At 41.7% G+C, this 21,617-nt stretch overlaps 1 protein-coding gene across 1 annotated transcript in view; it reads left to right on the top strand.

The window, feature by feature from the left end:
* Nucleotides 1-2,203: 2,203 nt before the first annotated feature.
* The window catches only part of pcdh19 (protocadherin 19), a 52,382-nt gene continuing 32,968 nt past the window's right edge, over nucleotides 2,204-21,617 (top strand). The window contains exons 1-2 of the mRNA XM_053324398.1: nucleotides 2,204-4,390; nucleotides 6,983-7,310. Of these exons, the coding sequence (XP_053180373.1) occupies nucleotides 2,244-4,390; nucleotides 6,983-7,310 (2,475 nt within the window). The 5' untranslated portion in view covers nucleotides 2,204-2,243. The remainder of the gene's footprint in view (nucleotides 4,391-6,982; nucleotides 7,311-21,617) is intronic.

Here is a 21,617-nt window from a genome sequence, read left to right as displayed (position 1 = left end):
AATGATTAGTTTGTAACTCATATCTTAACCGACTATACAAGGTGTGTCACAGCTAAGGATAAAATAAAAACAATATTGACAGCAAAATAAAAATTGACTCCCATGTAAATTAAAAGGATGATCATTTGAATCACCATAATGGTTGTAAATTGGTGAGTAATTGCTGTGTAAACGCAAAAAAACACACAATCACTGCAGCTGGTTATCAACCAAAATACAAACGTTTAACTAAATAATTTCATCACGCATCTTATATTTCATCCCAACCTCATCACTTCACCCTCAGGTCGCTTTAGAAAAACAGGTGTGCGCCTGGTTGCATGAGGTGCGCACACTCTTACCGCACACTCTGTGTTTATAAATACCAGCTTATGTGCGTGAAATGGTGTATGCGTGGCTTATGCATATACGCATCGTTTATGCATCTGGCCTCTGGCGTTGCTCAAGTACACCGTGCACAATAGACGCATGAGAGCCACGTTAGACTATCAGTGATGTAACATAATGCGTACAGATGCAACCGCTCTATAGATCAACAGACTTGTCTTTCATATAGTACAGAAGAGGATAACTGGAAATGCTGTGTTACTCTACAGGGATGCTGGCACAGAGGTTACCAAACTTTGACATGAAACTGAGGCTCAAACAGCCTACTGATAAAACCTCAGAGAAATTGTGTCCTCAAGATCCCGCTTAAGAGGGGACCATACCAGAAAAATATGACTTGTTACACATAGTTGGCTACTGTAGCTGAAGAGAAAACAACAAGGACAAATCAGTAAAAAGTTACCCGTAGCTTCCTTTCTCTGGATGTGCTGGGGGGAATTAGTCTGCTATTCTCTTTTTTTCTGCAGGACCCGTGAGACCTCTCTCGAAGACCCCCATGGGTCCCCAGACCCCACTTTTGGAACCGCTGCTCTAACGATCATCTAATACACAGCTCCATGTTTCAACTTGTACGCTGTAATTGCCCGTTGAGTCGCCCATCTGCAGGAGGACAGGTAGTTGGCCGTGTTTCATTGCTGTACTTTGCCCCACCCACCAGCAGCTCCCAGCCCTCCTGTGTAACCCCTGATTGGCTGAGGGGATTGCGGGTCCTGAGACTGAGCGCTCGGCTCGGAGCTGCGCGGCCGCCAGTGTGCACCAGTGAAGCGAGAGGAGCGCTTGGAGTCAACTGGCAACGAGTGGTGATTTCTTTTTTTTCTGCCTCAACCAGGCTGGATATAGGCTACTGTGCTTCTAGTTTGCTGCAGCCCAACATGAAATACGTTTTGTACATACAGTAGGCTTTTTGCATCGTTTCCTCCCACTGGCTCTACATTTTCAACGGATTTTTTGTGCGTGTTGCATGGACTAATTGTCGGGATATGCGCTGCCTTTTCCAAGTGAGATAGGGGAAATTAATTAGTAAGTAAAAGCTTCAAGACTTGCGGAGGGGATGTAAGACTAAATGTGCTGGAAATAAAGAGGTAATCGGGACTTCAGTGATGTGATGAGACATTCCTGCAATTGCACCCCTGGTCTTTAGGCAAAGATATCCGGACTTAAGCTGTTGAATAATTTTGTGACTGCTGATCCTTTTTAGCTTTTTTTCATCTGATGTGCAGTTTGAAATCATAAAGCTGCCGATCGAGGAGGAAATCTCCATCACTTGTTATATATCACCCAAAGAAATATGTTTATCCAAAATGCGACTTAAATATTTGCTGGCATCAAGGCGGAGAATTTAAAACGGACTTTTGAACCCCATCACTCCATCTGCACGGAAGATATACATTTTTATTGTGGACTTGATCACAGGAATTCTCTATTTGTGTCTATGCAGTCCGAGCATTTTTCCTCCTTTCAGTTCACTTCAAAATGGACAGTTCCTCTTATGAGCCATGTGTAAGAGCAGTTTGCCGCTTGATGAGAGCTGCACGGATTTACACGGCTAAATCACGGTTGTGAGAAGATTCAGCATGTTTTCACAGATCTGTCGTCCCCAATGTTTCGTGCGCCGCAGTAGACCGGAGGATGTGCTCTGCCTGAGAAGAGTAAAATAGGCTAAGGCACTTGTTAGAATTATAGCTTCCACACCATGATATAATTTACATACACAAGAGCTATTCGTCATCTTAACACTTTACTGGACATTTTAATGAGATTATTCATTTGGAACATTTTTCCTGTTTTCTATGACATGCATTATTGTGCGTAATTATCAAGGTCTTTATTAGGCAGAGAAAAACTCAACAGGTACAATGCAGACCAAGCAGATGGAATTAATACAATTAATTGCTGTGTTCCTCCTATTCTGGGTCGGGGTTGAGGCTGTTATCAACCTTAAATATGGAATAAACGAAGAGATGAAGCCCGGGTCAGTGATTGGAAACGTGACAAAGGATGCACTAAAGCAAGGATTTCAGATCGCACCGCAGCCCCCTTACTTACGGGTTATTTCCAATTCTGAACCACGATGGGTGGAACTCAGTCCAGCCGGAATCCTTACAACCCAAATGAAAATAGATCGGGATGTAGTTTGTCGACAGAACCCAAAGTGCATTATTTCCCTAGAAGTGATGTCAAACTCTATGGAGATCTGTGTCATCAAAGTTGAAATTGAGGATTTGAACGATAACGCGCCGAGATTCCCAACGAGCCACATTGACATTGAAATTTCAGAGAATGCCTCCCCTGGTACCAGGTTTCCCCTAGAGGGGGCAAGCGATCCGGACTCGGGGATCTTTGGAGTGCAATCATATTCCATCACCCCAAATGAGCTTTTCGGACTAGAAATAAAGACCAGAGGGGATGGGTCCAAAATTGCTGAGCTTGTCGTGCAAAAATCGTTAGACAGAGAGACCCAGTCTCACTATACATATGAAATCAGCGCAGAAGATGGAGGAGACCCTCCAAAGATAGGCGCGGTCCAGTTAAATATCAAGGTAATTGATTCTAATGACAACAATCCTGTTTTTGACGAGCCAGTGTACACAGTCAATGTGATGGAGAATTCCCCTATCAATACATTAGTCATTGACTTGAATGCAACGGATCCTGACGAGGGCACTAATGGAGAGGTTGTGTACTCGTTCAACAGTTACGTCACCGAAAAAACGAGGGATGCGTTCAAAATTGACCCCAGAACCGGGATCATCACTGTCAACGGTGTTTTGGATTATGAAACAGCGCAAATATATGAGATCGACGTCCAGGCCAAAGATTTAGGTCCCAACTCTATCCCAGCTCACTGCAAAGTCACAGTGAATGTGATGGATACGAACGATAACCCACCTATCATCAGTTTACTCTCACTGAACACAGAGATGGTCGAAGTTAGTGAAAACGCACAGCGTGGATATGTCATTGCATTAGTCAGGGTGTCTGATAAAGATTCTGGGGCAAACGGCAAAGTGCAGTGCAGGCTGCAGGGCAACGTACCGTTCAGACTTCAAGAATATGAGAGCTTCTCCACTATACTTGTTGATGGCAGGCTGGACAGAGAGCAAAAGGACACATATAACCTAACCATCCAAGCGGAGGACAGTGGCATCCCTCCTTTACGCGCCACAAAATCTCTGGTAGTCAAAGTCACAGATGAAAATGACAACCCTCCCCACTTCCTCAAGCCACACTATCAAGAGATGGTAATGGAAAACAACCTCCCGGGCTCATGTCTGCTCGCAGTATCAGCAGAAGACCCGGACCTGGGGATGAATGGCACCGTTTCATATTCCATAGTCCCTGGTGAGATTAAGCACATGGATGTAAACACATATGTCAGCATAAACCCATCAGGCCGCATTTACTCCATGAGATCATTCGACCATGAATACACCAGGACTTTTGATTTCAAAGTTTTGGCCAGAGACAATGGCAATCCCTCTCTATCAAGTAACGCGACTGTGCGTATTGTCGTGTTGGATGTCAACGACAACACACCTGTTATGACAAACCCTCCCCTTGTTAATGGCACCGCAGAGGTTTCCATCCCCAGAAACGCTGGATTGGGTTACATGGTGACCCAGGTGAAAGCAGACGATTATGACGAGGGGGAGAACGGGCGGCTGACTTACACCATATCAGAGGGGGACAGGCCTTTCTTTGAAATCGACCAGGTGAACGGTGAGGTGCGCTCCACCAGGATGTTTGGAGAAAACGCCAAATCCACCTATGAGATCACAGTGGTGGCCAGAGACCACGGCAAGCCATCCTTGTCCGCCTCGGCCTACATTGTGGTGTACCTGTCCCCAGACCTGAACGCGCAGGAGTCTATTGGACCTGTCAACCTTTCCCTCATCTTCATCATCGCCCTGGGCTCTATCGCAGCTATCCTGTTTGTCACCATGATTTTTGTGGCAGTCAAATGCAAGAGGGACAACAAGGAGATCCGGACGTATAACTGCAGGTACTGACTAAATCTCGTGTGTGTGTGTGTGTGTGTGTGTGTGTGTGTGTGTGTGTGTGTGTGTGTGTGTGTGTGGTAATTTGAGAGAGAGAGGAGAGCGCGTGCATCTGTGCGTGTCAGTGTATTGTTGCTTTTGTCATGCAGCATGTAGTAGGGGCCCGATTGTGAGGACTGCAGATGTTTCCACAGCTGCAACTGAGGTAGACGATAAACCTGACTGCTCTAAATCAGACTCGTTCTGCTGGGGCCCACTGTTCCGTGGTACGGAAACGTGATTGATTGGTTTAATCCTTCCATTGTAACCAATTGACTCATAAATATGACGGTTCAACTGTCATGTTCAATTTGCGGGCGTGTTGCCGGACAATTAACGTCCCGCTGGTTCAATAGCAGTACCAGACATTTATTATTTAACGTCCACCATGGCTGATTGGCTGTTATCAACTTTAATCTAGTATGATTATGGACAGTCCTCTAGGATCATGCAGATGTAACTCTTTTTTTCCTTCTGCACACAAAAATATTAGGAGCAACTACAAAACCACAAGATTAAACAAATTTAAAAAATAAGATATGTAAATTATAGTTTAGATATAGATATAAAAACATGTAAGTAACATTATTAACCAATTTCCTGGAAGTAGCAGATTATTAATTTTTCAAGATCTTGCATATAACATTCTGTTTTGTTCATCAATCTAAACATCAGCTCTGGCTTTGATTTCCCTGTCCCATATTACCACTATAAATTTACATATAGATTGGATTTGAGACTTTAACCTGAAGCTATAATCATATTTTGCTCCAAACATAATTTTGATGATTTGAAGTTAAGTTAGGCAATTTTTTCAAGCATGTAGTCATGAAAAATATTCTAAAACAGCCAATATTGGTCTATTTATTTTTCCCAATATAGAAGTTCAGATGTATTTATTGTTTAATTCTTGTGTATTGTTTGGTTGAAATTATCACAACCTTTAAGTGTTTTTTTTATATTTAGGCTTGGATATTGAAATTAAGTCTTGTGCTTTTTTCTAGTGGCACTGAAGAGGATTCAGCCACAAATCTACACCAGTTTAAATAAAGGCCTTACTTCTAGATTAACAAGCAGAACATGCATCTCTTTTCAGTATATGCACAGTTAAACTGCTATACAGTTGTTGTGTAAATTAAGTCTGATTCGATGTAGAGTGAATACCAGTGTGTTGTCATCTTTATTGAAACAGCTACTTCCCGCAATGTCATATTTTTGATATAAGTTATACATTTTGTTCAAAGAGGAAACGACGATGCACAACAACAAATTCAAAATTCAAAACTGCTCTCAGTACTTTACTTTCCTAGTGTGAGCCACTCTCCCTGCTGTGTGCTTTAATCAGCACTGATGTGCTGTGTTTCTCAGTCACCACCTCGAAGATGAGGAGCAGTTATCTCCAATTTATTGCTTGTCTTCTGTCAGTTTGTCTGACTCTAAAGATTTCCCCTCCCAGATTTCAATTTGGGCACGAAGTAGAGAGACAACATGTTGAAATGATAAATGAAAAAGAGATGGCGCATTTTCTACCCTTGCAGCTGCCCATTTCCTTTCCTCTGAATCAAGGGGGAGCAGAATGGGGGCGGGAGCTGTTTTCAAGATGCAATCTGAAGGAAAAATGAAAAAGACAAACTACAATAGTGCTTCTTAGCCTGTGTGATTTTAGAAACGACAGAGGATTAGAGCTGCATTTTAGTTAGGAACAGAGGCCAGTGGGGGCTTGTACAGCAGAGACGTTCCAGGCAAGAGACAGGAACAGACACATTCCAGATATTGCAATTTCATATATAACTATTGTTTTGTTGTGGGCTTTAATGGGAAATGCACCATATGCTCCATGCTCTGAGGATAAAAATGGCCTCTTTCAGAATTTGAAATAATGCAGATGGTAAAAAAACATCACAAATTATATAGAATATGTCTAGCAAAGTTTGTAGTCATCACTACAGAGTACATAGCATCTGTTCTCCCGTGGAAACTGCAAGGCTGTGCGAAGGATGGATATTTCCCCCCGTCTGAGGATCCTTTGATAAAACATAGCTGTGTTGCTCATTTGCTCTTATTAAAGTCAAAATCCACGGTTCAAGTTTGCAGCAGCCACTGAGAGCAGCTAAATGAATTTGAATCTGCAGTTCTCCTGCACTCCATATTGCTAGTGGGCTCTCTTGATAATGAAAAAAAAAGGAATTACTGTGGGTTGTGTGCTTTGAATGTGTCTGCATACCGGTAGTGCTGCTCAGTACCAGTGTGTGTTTTTTTTGCTTTGCTTATGTGGTTTTGGCATGTTTGCATATTGTCTGCCTGTTTGTGACATGTTGATTGTTGAGCATGCAAATGCAAACAAACAAGGGATGACAGCTCCATTGCAGGCCAGGAGTGGGAAGTCACTTAAGTGTGCTGATCCACCCCTGGACACGCGCAATGGGACTTTGTCTGGCACCCATGGTCAAACAGCGCCCTAGCTGGCATGGCGGGAGAGCTTTTGGACCGTGTGGACAGGGGAGAGAAAGACAGAACACTGCTTTATTGAGTCTGTTCAGTTTCTTCTACTTGCGCAGGGTGGCGGAGTACTCATATGGCAACCAGAAGAAGTCCAGCAAGAAGAAGAAGCTGAGCAAGAATGACATCCGCCTGGTGCCACGTGACGTCGAGGAGACAGACAAGATGAATGTGGTGAGTTGCTCATCTCTCACCTCCTCGCTCAACTACTTCGACTACCACCAGCAGAGCCTGCCTCTGGGCTGCAGGCGCTCCGAGAGCACCTTCCTCAACGTGGAGAACCAGAACTCACGCAATGCAGCTCCCAACCATGGCTATCAGCACCCGTTCACTGGGCAGGGCCACCAGCAGCCAGACCTCATCATCAACGGCATGCCACTGCCAGAGGTGAGATACAATCCACTGTGCTCTGTCCTAAATCCTGGGCTGGGCTGCTTTGTGCAGGAGGGGTAGAAGCAAAAAGGTGGGAAAGGTTTCAGCACCAGATAATAAACAGTCAGATTGTTTAGATTTCCTCCGTTATTAATGATTATTAACAGGTCTCCTTGATTCTGGTAAATATTAAATGTATACATTGTTTACCACATTTGAACACATCTCAAGGTCTAGTGATATTTAGCATTCAATCATAACAAAGATTATGGTGTCAATGAAATGTCTGTCTCTTATTGATGGAAAGCTAACCTATTTGAAATGGCATGTGTGACGTTATGTCAGTCGATATGAGCGGAATCCTTCAAGGCCTTTCAAGAGACACTGAAGCCGACCTGTGACTGAGAGCGCTTTGCCAAGCAGAATTTGGAAGCCTGACAAAGTGGATTATTTGGCTTCTCTTACTCTACTTGTTGTTATTTTTTTATTTGTGTGTGTGTGTGCTGAGCTGTTGCAGAAAGAACAGGAGTCTGAGCACCTGCCAAATATATTGACCCAGCTAATCAGCTCCACCACACGTTTTTCAGGTGCTAGCAGAAAGAATAATCATTGCTTAAATGCTTTATCTGTGTGTTGTCCGTTTGGCTGCAGTGTTACAGCATGGCCGCTCTGCACAGCCAGCCATTGAATTACCCTGACATACCATGCATGGCTCCAGCAGAGCAGTGAAGGTCTGACGAGAAAGACCATTCAAGTTGACAGAGTGTATGCCGACCAGCTGATCTTTAGTTTATAGATTCTCGTATGTATGAACTGGTCTATTGGATTCCTTGGGCAACCTCCCTCTTTTTCCTCATAACACACTTCTCCTTGATCCCATGGGAGAAAGGGACATTTATGTTTGTGTGTGCACCCAAGAGAAAATGTGCATCAGTGTGTGTGTTTGTGCAAGAATGTGCATCACCCCGTAGACAGCAGCAAATAAGCTTCAGCTCCACACACACACACACGCACACACGCACGCACACACACACTCACGCAGACAGTTGTAATTGATGACTCCAATCTTTGTTTGACATTCAGTGAGAAGAAGGTGGGGTGAGGGGTTGGGAGTGGGGGTCTTAAAACAAGAAACACAAGATGGATATTGATGTATTGACTGGATGATCCAGAGAGATCCAGGCACCGATGGATCCTGAGAGGTCAATGAGACCTACTTACAGGCATGCTGATTTACTGGGCCTGTCTGGACTGTTCAGAGTGAGCGTGTGTGTGAATAACACAGGTGGAGAGAATGAGACATGTTGTAGGAGGTGGGAGGGTGGGGGTTGTCCTGTGGTGTTATCTAGTCAGTAGGGGCAGATGTGGGGAATTCAAGCAGGTACGTGCAGTGACCCGTATGCTGTGTTGTATTCGCTGGTAGGCAGCGATATGCAGGCCACTGCTTTTTCCTCAGCCAAAAAAAAAGAAAAAATGCGGGCTTAGATACACGTAGAAGTCAGCCCACACTGCAAAAGCTCCAGCAGCATCCGGTCTCTGTGGCTTAACCATCCAATAAAAGCACATTTGCCGCAGGATTAGGAGAGCCTTTATTTGTTTCAGCTAATGAAAAAGTGGAGAGGGAGACAAATAGGGCTGGAGATTGATTTTGATGATTCCATATGCAAAGCGTGGAGTCGTCTTGATAGAGCTGTGTGAGGGCAGATAGAGAGATAAGGAGGGAAGAAGTGAGCATGGGTAAATGAGTCTTAGTGCCAGGTGTCTGAGCCCTGATCCACGTTTTCTCATCTTCTTAGAGGCAGTTGATTGGCTTGATAGTGACTGGGCCTCTTTAGTATGCAGCATCCATCGCTTTCCGTCTTGCACATGATGTTGACAAACATCCCTTTGACCCAGCCTTTGCATATTTTCCCTGGACTGAGGAAATAGTGTGTGTGTGTGTGTGTATGAGATACTAAGTGAGAAATAGTGGTAGTGAGAGCATGTCTTACCCCAGCGCAACAACAGTTGGCATTGTTTTCTCTGCTCCCCATTGTGACATTTGGGAAAAACAGATGCCCTACAGTGTGTACAAATGTTGCTCTTAAATAAAAAATGTTTTCAGTCTAATTACAATGCCATTTATAGCACAAACAGCGATGAAATGACTGATAATTGCTTTGTTACAATGAGCAAGCCTGGGCTTGAAACCACTTGACTCTACAAGTCCTCAACCCATATCCATTTGACTGGCTAGGACACACGAGTGGCTACACTGTTGTGATTACTCAGGCTGCTTTGTCCCAAAAAATTGTTTTCATCCTGAGGGCAACCTCACCAAAGCCCAATGATGTCTCTCTGTTTGTTTATTTTCCAAACATGTAGTTTAAAATTATCATAGCCATCCGAATGTGTGTATGAGGTCAGATTTGGTTTGCTAATGGAGGGAAAGAGGATATGGGCTTGTGTCTATTTGTAATTTATGTGTTTGATCGATGCAAAGTTCTTCTCCATTGTTAGTGTATGTGGGGCAGTGAGCATCCTGCATGTGTCAGAGCAGCTGGCGTAGAGCTTTTCCTGCTTTAAACAACGCATGCTGGCACACACACACACACACACACACACACACACACACACACACACACACACACACACACACACACACACGCACACACACGCACACACACACACAGACAGACACACAGACACACATACACACACACATACACTAACAAAGCAGACTTGGCCAAGATAACAGTGACAGGTCTCCCCAAAGGCCTCATACCGGCAATTGCATTGTGTATATTGTATTCTCCCTTGTGAGAATGTGTACCAGTATATACGTCCCTGAACATTCCTGTCCATTGTTTTGAAAAGCGTCAGCTGTGAGATGTTTGTTAGACCTGCCCGTGGTAGCACTAATATGAACACTCACAGGAGAATAGAGCTGTCTTCCATGGCTTAATTATAGTGAATCACTTGGTGGGGGAGACAATTATACAGTAAAGGAATGGCCTTTGGCAAGAATGTGTTTTTGAATTTGTAATGTGTACTAAGGCTTCTCACACCTGTGATTCCAGATAATGAGCATAGCAGGAAAAATAAGTTACATTACTTTATTGATTAGCTTTATTCAGATAAGAGATTGCAGGTTTTTCTTTTACACAGGTGATAAATGAATCAGAAAAAGGTGATAAATTAGATAGAAATAAGGGGATGGTCTTTGCACTACACGGTGTAAAACGTTCAGTATTCGATGGCGAGTACGCTTCGCAAGTTTAGTTAATTGATAATCAATGCAGTCATCTTCCAGATGCTCTGCACACTGTTTCCTTAAAGACACCACAGCTACACAGGTTTTACTGATACAGTATTGTGATGTATGACACACTGTTCAGGTTTAGATTCTGACAAATGAGAAATGGATGCAGGTTTTGTGTTTGTTTACTCAGCTCTCTCAGTCAATCAAAGGACCTTAAATGAGAAAATGAAAATTGAAACAAAACAACTGACAAGGTATCTCAGTGCACCAGTTGTTCTGTTTTTCCCCGTTAGTAAGAAAGACGTTTTGATATTGATGTAGGAGAGACAACAGGGAGTGGTTCCAGTGAGGCTGCACATCCCTCGCTATCACTTCACATCAGGACAATATGCATGGGAGCATTCAAACGTGTCATATTGAGCATGCAAAGTAGATGTTATGCTGTCAGCGCATACTACACGTGTTGAAACTGCCAATCTCCCCCCACACAAGTACTCATGAATACACACGCACACACAATATTTCCTTTGGAGTGTCACATTTATTTGAAATATGGACTGTGACATTATCATTTACATCATTATGGCCGACTCGCAAATCTCAGAGAGAGAGAAATGAGAGGCATAACCCGGCATTTTCAATAATCAAACGTTGTTGTGATTTTGCACTGACAGTACTCTCACTCTTAATGTTGTTTTGATATTGTCATATATTATTATTATTGTTATTATCCCCATGGTGTTGAAGATATGGTTAACTATCAGTGTTGCTTATCAAATGTCCTTAATATTTTCTGTCATTTGAGTGTTAGATTTTAAAGGACAGTTCTAGTGTTATTTGAAAATTGAAATCAGATTATTTTGCCCTACGTAGGCTTTTCAGTATTCTTCGCACCTTCTTACATTAAACAAAGATTTAAGGTCTTGTTGGTTTAGAAGATGGTGCAAAAAGTGGAAAAAGCGTTAAATAAAGCTTTACCTTCAGTTTATATTCACAGAAGACAGCTGGCAGACGCATTTATCTTTAGTGTGTTTGTCGATTTCAAAAGTCTGTGATTGACAGAGACTGAACCTCAGAGATCATCAGCTGCAGGTCGAAAGTTAAACTGGGTGAGGACAACATGGAAAGCAAAGAAGCAGAGTGCAGAAGTAATACTCTTGTCTAGTCTCAGCTCGCGTATTTATTGCTGAATGCACATATGAATGCATTTGGAAACCCTTGGCTCAGACTTATTTTAAAATGTAAAAGTTCATTGCCCGATATTAATTTTTGCAGTACATGGCCGTTGGCTCTCTATTCACAGTTTTCAATGCCACTTGAAAGTGAATAGTAGTGAATAAGAATTTCAGCAAGACTAATTGAAAAATGTCTGCCGTCAGAGTTCATGCATTTAAAACAGGATGAGCATTAGAATGACATAAATGAGAGAAATCACACTGCCCTTTAAATATACAGCTTTTATTGGGAGGAGTACTTCAACCCAATCCCTATTTACTCCCAGGGTGAAAAATCCCTATTCACACTTTTATGGCTAGATACCAATAGTCTCTATATTAAATATAGTCTAAATGTAGTGATTGAATAATCAGTTTAATCTTTTTAAATTAACTATATATTAAAATAAGCTAAAGGGCATATAGCCAATGTCTTTTCAATAAGCTTTATGGGAAAAAATACCTAGATGCTCCCATGATACAGATACTTCAGCTTTGTGTCAAAAACGTAGAAAAATCATGATGGGAAAGGCACAACAGATACACAGATATTGCGCAATAAGGGAAGGGATACATGACTGTCTGAACTTAAAAGTCTGTGTTTTTTTTTCATTTATATTTTTATATTTTGATGTGTCGGGAAAGTGGGGAGGTGTATGTTGCATTCTTTAAAGTCTCCTCCTTTCAAAGGATTTGAGAATGAATCGTTTCATCTCTGAAAGCTTCAGATGCGCACTGATTGAGTGGCAGATGAACCTGTTAATTATTTAGAGAGGTTATTCGTAAGGCAGAGACTTCAGAAATGCTCCGCTTTTCAAGTGTCAGTGTTTATAAGGTGAAATAAAGCCTTGTCTGTCAGAAATAAATTAACATTGTGACAGTGATGTACTCGGTGCCCTCTTATAACATCTCTCATTTGGTCCCTCCCGTTGTGTTTAACACTCAAAATTGGTGAAGCTGTAGGGTGATTTAGTGACATTACTCAACAAGATGGTTTTCACTTCATGCACAAACAGTGCTAGTTTTACACTCTGTTGGGTTTTTATAGCCTTGACCCCAACCCGCACCACCCCATCACTGCATGTCAGTCTCGATGTTGCAGAGGTACAATGAAATGACATAACAACCCCAGGCAGCCAGTCAGAACTGTCCGAGCCCGCCGGGTTGCCACCCTCTTGTTGGGATCAGAGCATCCAGCCAAAGAGCTTAACAGTCAAAACACATGAGTGACGGTGTCTGACGTTCGCATGTCACTGTACGTGTCCTTAAACACATGTGACTGCTAAGGAGCATACAGAGGGAGTAATACTCTATAGAAATGGCAGGGCCTGGAAAAAACGAGGAGAGACAGAGAGGGAGAGAAGAGAGGAGAGAGCTCTATTTATAGAATGCCAATGATTTTCCACAACCTATTGCTGCCTGAAACATGTTATTTTTCCCTGTAAAATGTGTTGTTAGAATGAGGAAGAGATTTTATTGCACAAACCATATCAATCTGCACCAAAAGCAATAATATCACTTTTCTATGTTAGTACTATATGGTTTGTTTTTTTTATCGGCAATTCAAGTATAAGTTTTGAGTTTTGCACTGACTCCATTTCTTCAAAGATTTTGAGGTAAAATTGTGGAATGGTTAAACAACCTGAATATGTCTGCAAATTATTAAATACGCTACCACATGACATCCGTGAGGAGGTTTACGCACAGAATGCAACAGTAAAATCTTATGGTACCAATCTACTTAATCATTCAGCCTGGTTTCAAGATAATTATACTTGGTTCAAGACGACAACCACGAAAAGCATAATATATTTTACTTGCATGTAAAGCTGTATCATGCAGAAAGAATTTTGTATGAAACATCAAAGGAAGGGGATGATATGTGGATAAGTCAAAGATAGTCACATTATGGTATAAGTCTTATAGCACTTAATGTTAAAAGATTTTTTACTGGGCATGTACCTAAATGTGAAATGGGTATAATAGCATTGGCCTTAGGTTGATAGGTCCAACGTAAATGAGAAAAGGCTAAATGGAGTGAAGGAAATGGACATAGTGATGATGTTTATCGCTGGGGAAGGGGACATCATTACGCACCTTGTTAAACCCTGCAAGCAATGCTGCGTGGACGTAATTACCCATTTTAAATGAGTTTCCAGCAGCGTTGTTTTTTATTTTATTTCTCAAACTAAACTCTGGGACACAAACATGCCGCATTGTGTTTTCCTTTATGGAAATAAAGCAAATGGTGGTAGGGCATTTGAAACAATCATATATAGCCTTTGACACTTTTTGCTTTATTTGTCAAACTCAAAAACACAATTTCAGTTTGGAGCAAGTTTTCTAATAAGACCAAACAAGGCTCAAGAAAACTTACTGTATGTCAAGGGAAGGCTCCAGGAGAGGAAAAAAATAACCTCATCTCTCATTAATGCAGATTTTCCTGCCCGTGGACGAAAATGCCTGTAGTTACATTAATATAGGATAGAAAAGGTCAGTCTACATATTAAAAAACACAAACCCAAAGACTTGTTATGGCCACGAGAGAAATCTATTTGCAGTGGAAGATCACAATACTGTTTGCTCTGTCGTACCCAGTGTATGTCAGTAAGGAATGTGCCCAGCCCTATCCCTCTGGCTTAGGAATATTAAAACAGAAGCATTTGTACTGTAATGTGTATCAACATGCACTCTAAGAAAACATTGACACTCCTTCAATATATTTGTCTCTCTTTGCAGATATGGACATGTAACAACCATCTTTGGGGATTTCTTTTTTTTTTTTTTTACTTCTTCTAATTTATTGTTAAACAACCATGTTTTTCACTAAGGAAACCAAGTGAGCAAAAAGTAATTACAAAAATCCAGTAAAGACCATTATGATTTGCATGCTAATTTTATCCAAACGTGGTGAGAGAAAAGCTGTTTATTAAAATTCATGGGTATCAGACATTTTGTGAACTGTGGGTCACCAGACTTGTTGCCACACTGTTGAGAGTTCCCAGGGCTTTCTCCAGAGTGCTGATCCTATGCTTTTTTCTTCTTTTTTTTTGAATGACAGGGAAAAGGAGGAGGGATTCTGTGAAACAACAATACTCACTGCGAACAAAAACTTTTCCAAGCAGCCAGCTCTGACACTAGGGAAGAATGACCTTTCCAAGTGTCCTGTTTTTTGCCTAAAACAAAGAGGAAGCAGGAGCATGTTAGTTAGCATTTCCCCTATCAGATTAAATGTCAGCTTCTGCATGCATAATTGTAGGGTGGAAAGAAGAGAGACTTGAAGTGAACCAATTTGCTGGAGAATAGATGAATCCTGAGCTTATCTGCATTGCAGATATGTCACGATACTTTTGGCCTCGTCCGTTTGCACTTCACTGTTTTAATTGTCGTTATATTTGGATCTATATGTTAGCGCTGCACACTTGGCTTCACAGTAATTGCAACATCGAGTGAAACTTGATTTAACTGGGAAAAAAGAAGAATTATTACTTTGTCACATGTCTACCTTTTTAAAGAGCAGAGAACAAGAATTAAAAGAAGGCAAGGCAGACAAAAGGGAACCAATGTCATTGTATTGCTCACACAAACACTGCATTATACCTTTGTTTTGTTTGCTCCAGTGGTGGAGCAGTCTTTCCTGTTTCTCCCCTCCTTTCATTTGAGCAAATTCATACGGCTCTTTTGTTTCTAGACATAAACCTGGATTTGCATTAGGGAGTGCATGTATGGGATGTTTGATGAGCGCAGAGGCTGTTGGCAGGCAAGCCACTATAGCAGCAATATCGGTCGCCTCAGAGGCATGCAGTACTATGGCTAGAAGAGCAGCAGGGTAGAGTAATTGTGCATTGTTCATCCACAGAACAGAGACAGAGCATGTAATGAGCTGTAGCATTTTCACCCAGCCAGCCTAATGGGCTATGACCGAGTATAGGCCTCTCAGAGCCCTCGCGTTCCCTCTGCCCTGCATGGTCAGTGTCTTGGGCCTTTTCTTTTCTCCCATTCTCCCCTTTTTCTCTGCGTCAAACCATTCCTTCACCCCTGTTATCCCCCTCCTTTATCTCTGCTCCCTTACCCATTGTCCCCCTGTCTGAAGAGATGGTGGGACCCCTAATGTGTTCAGTGTGTGGCTCCTTTTCTCATTCATGATGTGTGCAAAGCTCTAAGCAGTCAGTCTGATTCAGCCTGACATAAATCAGAATAGCTCATTGATGGAGCGCCGTATGCAGTGTGATTACATTAAAAATCCAAACACAGCATACAAATAAAAGTTCAGGAGGAGAATTTGCTGATGTTAGGTGTAGGGGATTTGTTGTTAGAAGTCTGCTCATTTTTCTATCAAAGGCTGTTTTGCATTTTGATTATCTAGGTTTCCTGAAAGCAATTCAGGTAGGCATGTTTTGCACAGGTTTGTTTTCCTGGGATTAGGGCTTTTCAGAAAGGGCCTAGGCATATTATTTACACTCATATCTAGTTTCCAGGGGTGGGGGGGGGGCATTTTTTTTACTTGAGTGATACCAGTTCAAGTTGAAAAGACAAGAATGTGTGCCAGGCAATAGATTAGATATCTACTCTAGGCTGAGTACAGTGGATGAAAACGCTACTAATGATAATAGTTATGATTGCCTTGCAAGGGAATTGGTAATGACTTTACTTGCCTCTTTGTGCTCTCTTACGGCATCAGAAAACAATATTCAGGGTTCAGTCTATGTCTGGATGTGGAGCACAAAGGGATGTCAGGTTTGACTTTCCCCTCACGCCCACCGTTTGACACACCATAGCACCACAGCGGCCAAGTTAATGAATGAAAAGCACTTGGCCTCTGTAGGACTGCTCCAAGTGCAGTACTTTCCCCAGTAACCTCCTTAGTTCAAACTACTCTCCTGTACTGTTAGACAGGTGTTTCCAGTTTAGTCTTAGTCAAATGTGCACAATGCTTTTCAGTTAGTGTAGGGGAGGTAGCATGTCTATACCTCTTAAAGGGAAGATTGCATATAATCTTCGTACTTTAATAACAGGGATTTGCTGCTCCTTTAGTGTGCACGGCAGGAAGGTCACTGTAGAGCTGAGTTCAAGTGCTCTTATGTATGTGTAGGGACTGGAACATCAAAGCAAGCTGTTACTAATGCATTGCCATATATAATACATGCACACACATGCATGCACAATTGAAGACATGAAGACGATTTTAGTTAAAAATGCTTCTTTAGAATCTTTTTTTGCATCATTAAAAGAATATTAGTGTAAATTGTTAAAAATGCAACGGGAAAAATTTACTTATTAGCATGCTCAAAGAGAATTAGATGAGAGATTGCTCTGTGATGTGTTTAGCCTAGCTGAAAGCAGAGGGAACAGTTAGTTTCCCAAAGTGGTTGAATATTCTCCTAAAAGAAACTGTTCAAAATGTGTTTAAAGTTGGGAATTGAAACCTTATAGCTTTTAAAGTGTAGTTGTGTGGCACACTCATGGTGATAATAAGAACCCAGGAAGTTACTGCATGGTGAAAATTTTTGCATGGAATAAACAGACAAAATATAACGTGTTAATTAGTCTTTGTGCTAAGCTAAGCTAATTAGCTGCTGGCTCTGCATACAGAAGTGAAATTGGTGTCAATATTGTCATCTAACTCTCAGCAAGAAAGTGAAGAAGCGTCTCAAATATGAAACTATTCATTTACCTTGTGTATATTTGTATTTAAATTGTCTAACCCAGAAAAAAACCCAGAGAATGCCCAGCAGCATTTGTTTTCCATTCTGGCAAAAATATTACGATCCTAAATGTTAATGTGAGCCTGGCCTCGTTTTGTTTTTGTATGATAGGACAGTGGACAAAATACCAAGCATGAGGGGGGAGGACAGACATGGGAGTGGTGTTCTGACTTTTCATTTGTTCGCTACCCAGTAATGATTATTTTAGCCTCTAAGCCCCAGATTTGGCCTTGTTTTGCAGTGGGAAGCAGCGTCAATGGGGACAGGGCAGCCTTGCCCTGGCTGAGAAGCTTGTCTGTGGCTAAGCTGGTTGGCAGAGGGAGTCAGGTACACAGCATGGAAGACATTTTGAGCTCAGTCACAGGAGGTCAGCTCGGAAGGAGAAAGAGAAGAGAAGGGCAGAATGATCAGGTTAGGTAGGAGAGGATAGAGTTTGGCTACACCTTGACCATGTTTGCTCGCGATGTGGCTGAGTGAGAGCATTTTCTAATTATAGACCTCCATCGTTTGCCTTGTTAGTAGCGCTGGTAACAAGCCAGTCCTCAGCTTGCATGAGCAACTGCAGAAAGCTGACTTTTGGTTTAATTTGGAGGACTAGCTATAATCCAGACTAAGTCTTTTAAAGCTGAAGCCCCCTCCCTCCTCCCACCACTGTTGGATTACGGGAGTGTCTTTAAAAGGATAAGGACCTGCTTATCACTGCTTCCCTCAACACTTGTTTGGGACTTCAGATGTGGGGGAGGACAGTTTGTCGTCACCCAATGTGGCCAGCGTGGATGTGAGTCATAGAGATTAGGCATCTGACGGCTGAGATCAATGATAATCACAATTTACGGTTTTTAAACCCCCACAATCACAAAGGCATATGGATCTAAGCATATGCCTCCACTCCTGCCCCAGTGAATTTCATCAGTAAGTAGAATCTAACAGAATAAAACAGTTAAATCACATGTCCAGCCGAGCTTTATGAGTGCGGCGCTTGCTGCCTTTAATCACTTTCACTCAGACATTTATTAACTGTTTGACACAATGGCTCTAGCCTTTGTTGCGGAAGAAATATGGATTTAAAACTGCTGGAACATCAGAAATCATCTGAGCATTCCTGATCAAAGCTGCAATAAAAAGGAATGTGCACATTTGCCTATATCTAACATTATATCCATGTTTACTGTTGTCACAAAATGAAAACAGTGTTTACTTTTTAAACGGTTTGTCTTCTTCATAAATGGGCCATGCCAATTTCTAGTGCCAGTAACGCTAATGTCTGCCGCTCTAATAATCACTGAAACACTATTACAGCATCAAACACCCCCCCCCCCCCCCCCCCCCATTTATTTATTTATTAGAAAAAATAGTTGGCCATTTTGGAGTCTTGTCATCACTGTGAGGTTGCCAGGTAACCAGCGGAGACTCCAGTGAGTCATAATCCCCCGGAAACTCTACAGATTCTCCATTCAACAGATTAAATAAATCAAATATATTGATCAGTAAGATTTAGAAGTGCTAAAAGGCAGATTTCTTTTTACCTCTGTATGCTAAACTAACTGTCTTCTGGATCCAGTTTCATATTTAATGGAGAGATATGACAGTGGTATGGATTTTGTCTTTTCACCCTCGCCAAGAATAAAGCTAATAAGCCCCCAAAATGTCAAACTATTTCTTTAATGCTGTACTGAAATGAATATAAACTGTGAGCTACCTAGAGGACAGGAAAAGACATTTGAAAATAAAAAAATAGGGTTTTTGTTGACAGAATTTAATTTGTAATAATAATGAATAATGTGTAAAATTGGTGTGTTGTCACTATTCAGATAATTCAGGTGATAATCAGAAGCAGGAGCTATAGGAATAGTTTATCCTAGGTTTGTATCACTCATTGCTAATGAAGTGTTGTTCGAAGTTGGGTGAAAGGGAGGGGGGACATCAGTGTTGCAAGAGGGAATAGAGACCAATCTAGCACACATAAGCTTATGTGTTGTTTGAGATGCTATATTTGAGTGTGAGGCTGTTACTTATCTCATTGGGGTGTGATGGTGACGAGGTGAGGGAGCGCAGCGAATTCCTTGTGGAACCAGGCTGTGAACTCTGAGCTCAGCTTAGGAGCAGTCTGGGAGTTACAGAGAGAGTCAAACCACATGGGGGTTGGGGGGGGGGGGTTAGAAATAGAAGTATCTCACTGTGAATACTTGTTTACTTCGGTGTCAACATTTTTGACTCAGCTCATTAACCTGTGCACTTGAGTGGAGCAACACTCTCCGTCTCACTCTTTCCTTGCTTTCACAATTAATAACAATAACTAAGCGTACGCATAAACACATTAAACTCAAGCTAATGAACAGATGAAACGACAGGTTGATGCGGAGACTATCACACCTCGACAGCAGTGAATCGATACACAGTTCACAGATACACCCTGTAGCACTTTCCTCAAATCTAATCACGGATCCATTTAAACTACGTTAGTTGGGAGTCTACTTGCCATTAAAATGGGTTTTTCAGTTTCTATTATTTTGAGAGCATTGGTTGAAAATGAACCAAGTGTAGAGGTAAAGTAACAAGCATACATCTTACCTCTCTGAAGGATGGAAAAGAAGAGGAGTCTCCTCATCTGAGCCCTCTCTTCTCTTCCCATTACCCATGCAGCCGGCATCCTCTCTAAATTGTTTTGCGTGACCTTTGCTACAGTAGCTCTAATTATTACCATCACACAGGCCCTGTAAGGCACACAGCTAATTATACTGGATTTATCTGAAGGGACATTGGTGCCATTCTTCATAGGCATGTCTTGGCTACTGTCAGTGCGGGTGATCTAAAACCAGAATAAGGTTAATTTGGGTAATACAGTAATAGTAATTAGAGTCACAATAATTACAAGCATAGTTGTAATAACAATGAAGACCAGGCTATTAGCAATCAGGATCCATATTAAGTTGCTACATGTATGCACCTTATGTAATTGAGAAAAAGGACATTGCCAAAAAACGTGAGGGTGAGAAGTGCTGTGCAATATGCATAATGACATTATTACAGAGGCAGATTGTTGCTGTTTCCTTTCCATTGCGCTGAATTGATGTTTGACACTGGTAGTTGAAAGATATATTTTCAAAGGCATTGTGGGATTACCCACTAATGTAGGTACCAGGACCTCTAGTCATTGCATCTCATAAAGAGTTGTTACCAGAGGAAGCAATATTTTTCAAAGCTCCAACATGAATGAAGAGGGGCAGTTGGAGCCGTCTTTTGGCTGGCGGGCAACTCGTGTAATGAGCCTAAGAGGGTTCCAATTATTCCACTTGCGATCAAAAAGGAGAAGGAGATTACTTCTCTTGCCTCTTTTTTCTTTGACATTTTACACAGTAACATCTTTTGATAGGGGCTGGGGGAGAGGACAAAAAAACGATTGCTCGTGAGCGCCTGATAGTCTTGAACAGGCTCCAGCAGTACAGTCCTCTCTGTCGAGCAGAGACGAAGCAATGCTTTTGCAGCTTGCACTTTTATCTTTTTTTTGGGTGGTTTGGATGTGTTTGTAATGAAACTACTTTTTCCAGTGAATGGTACATTAGCTTTCTCTCAGACTCTGTCACCTGCACAAGACAAAAGGGAAGCTTTCATATGACCGCAGGCTTTGGCTACATCAGACTTGATGGCTGATCGCTGCCATATTTTTCCACAGAGCTATTGTAAATTGTGAGGAAGCATTTTGGGCACTCAGTCACTCACTGCAGTTGTTTTCCTCCTCTGCCTAACAATGTAAGTCATGTTCCCCAGAATACAAAAGGGAGTTGAATTATTTGATTGTGTACAGATTTTTTTCTCTCCTTTTCATCTATTAAATTCCCAGATTACAAGTAAAAGCACATTAGATGCCTGGGGGTAACTAAAAGGATTTCTCCACTATATGATATCAAACTATATCAGCCTAGGAGAAATAAACGATGAAAAAAACAAGACAAATAATATTATGTACCACTGCACCGAGACAAAGAGAACTCCTCCAATCTGCATCAGCCGAGATAAACATCCACCCCTAAGATATGTTCTTGGTAGATAACAGCTTAGTGCACACACGCACATGCACACAAACACACACAGAACACAAGTGCACAGAATGGCTGTTTATGGTGGCAGAACAAAAGGATTCAAGGTCTTCATTTGAAGAAAT

This window comes from Scomber japonicus, chromosome 8, assembly GCF_027409825.1.
Source record: "Scomber japonicus isolate fScoJap1 chromosome 8, fScoJap1.pri, whole genome shotgun sequence".
NCBI lineage: Eukaryota > Metazoa > Chordata > Actinopteri > Scombriformes > Scombridae > Scomber > Scomber japonicus.
The sequence above is the reverse complement of the archived record's forward strand: the minus strand, read 5'-3'. Positions and strand labels throughout refer to the sequence as shown.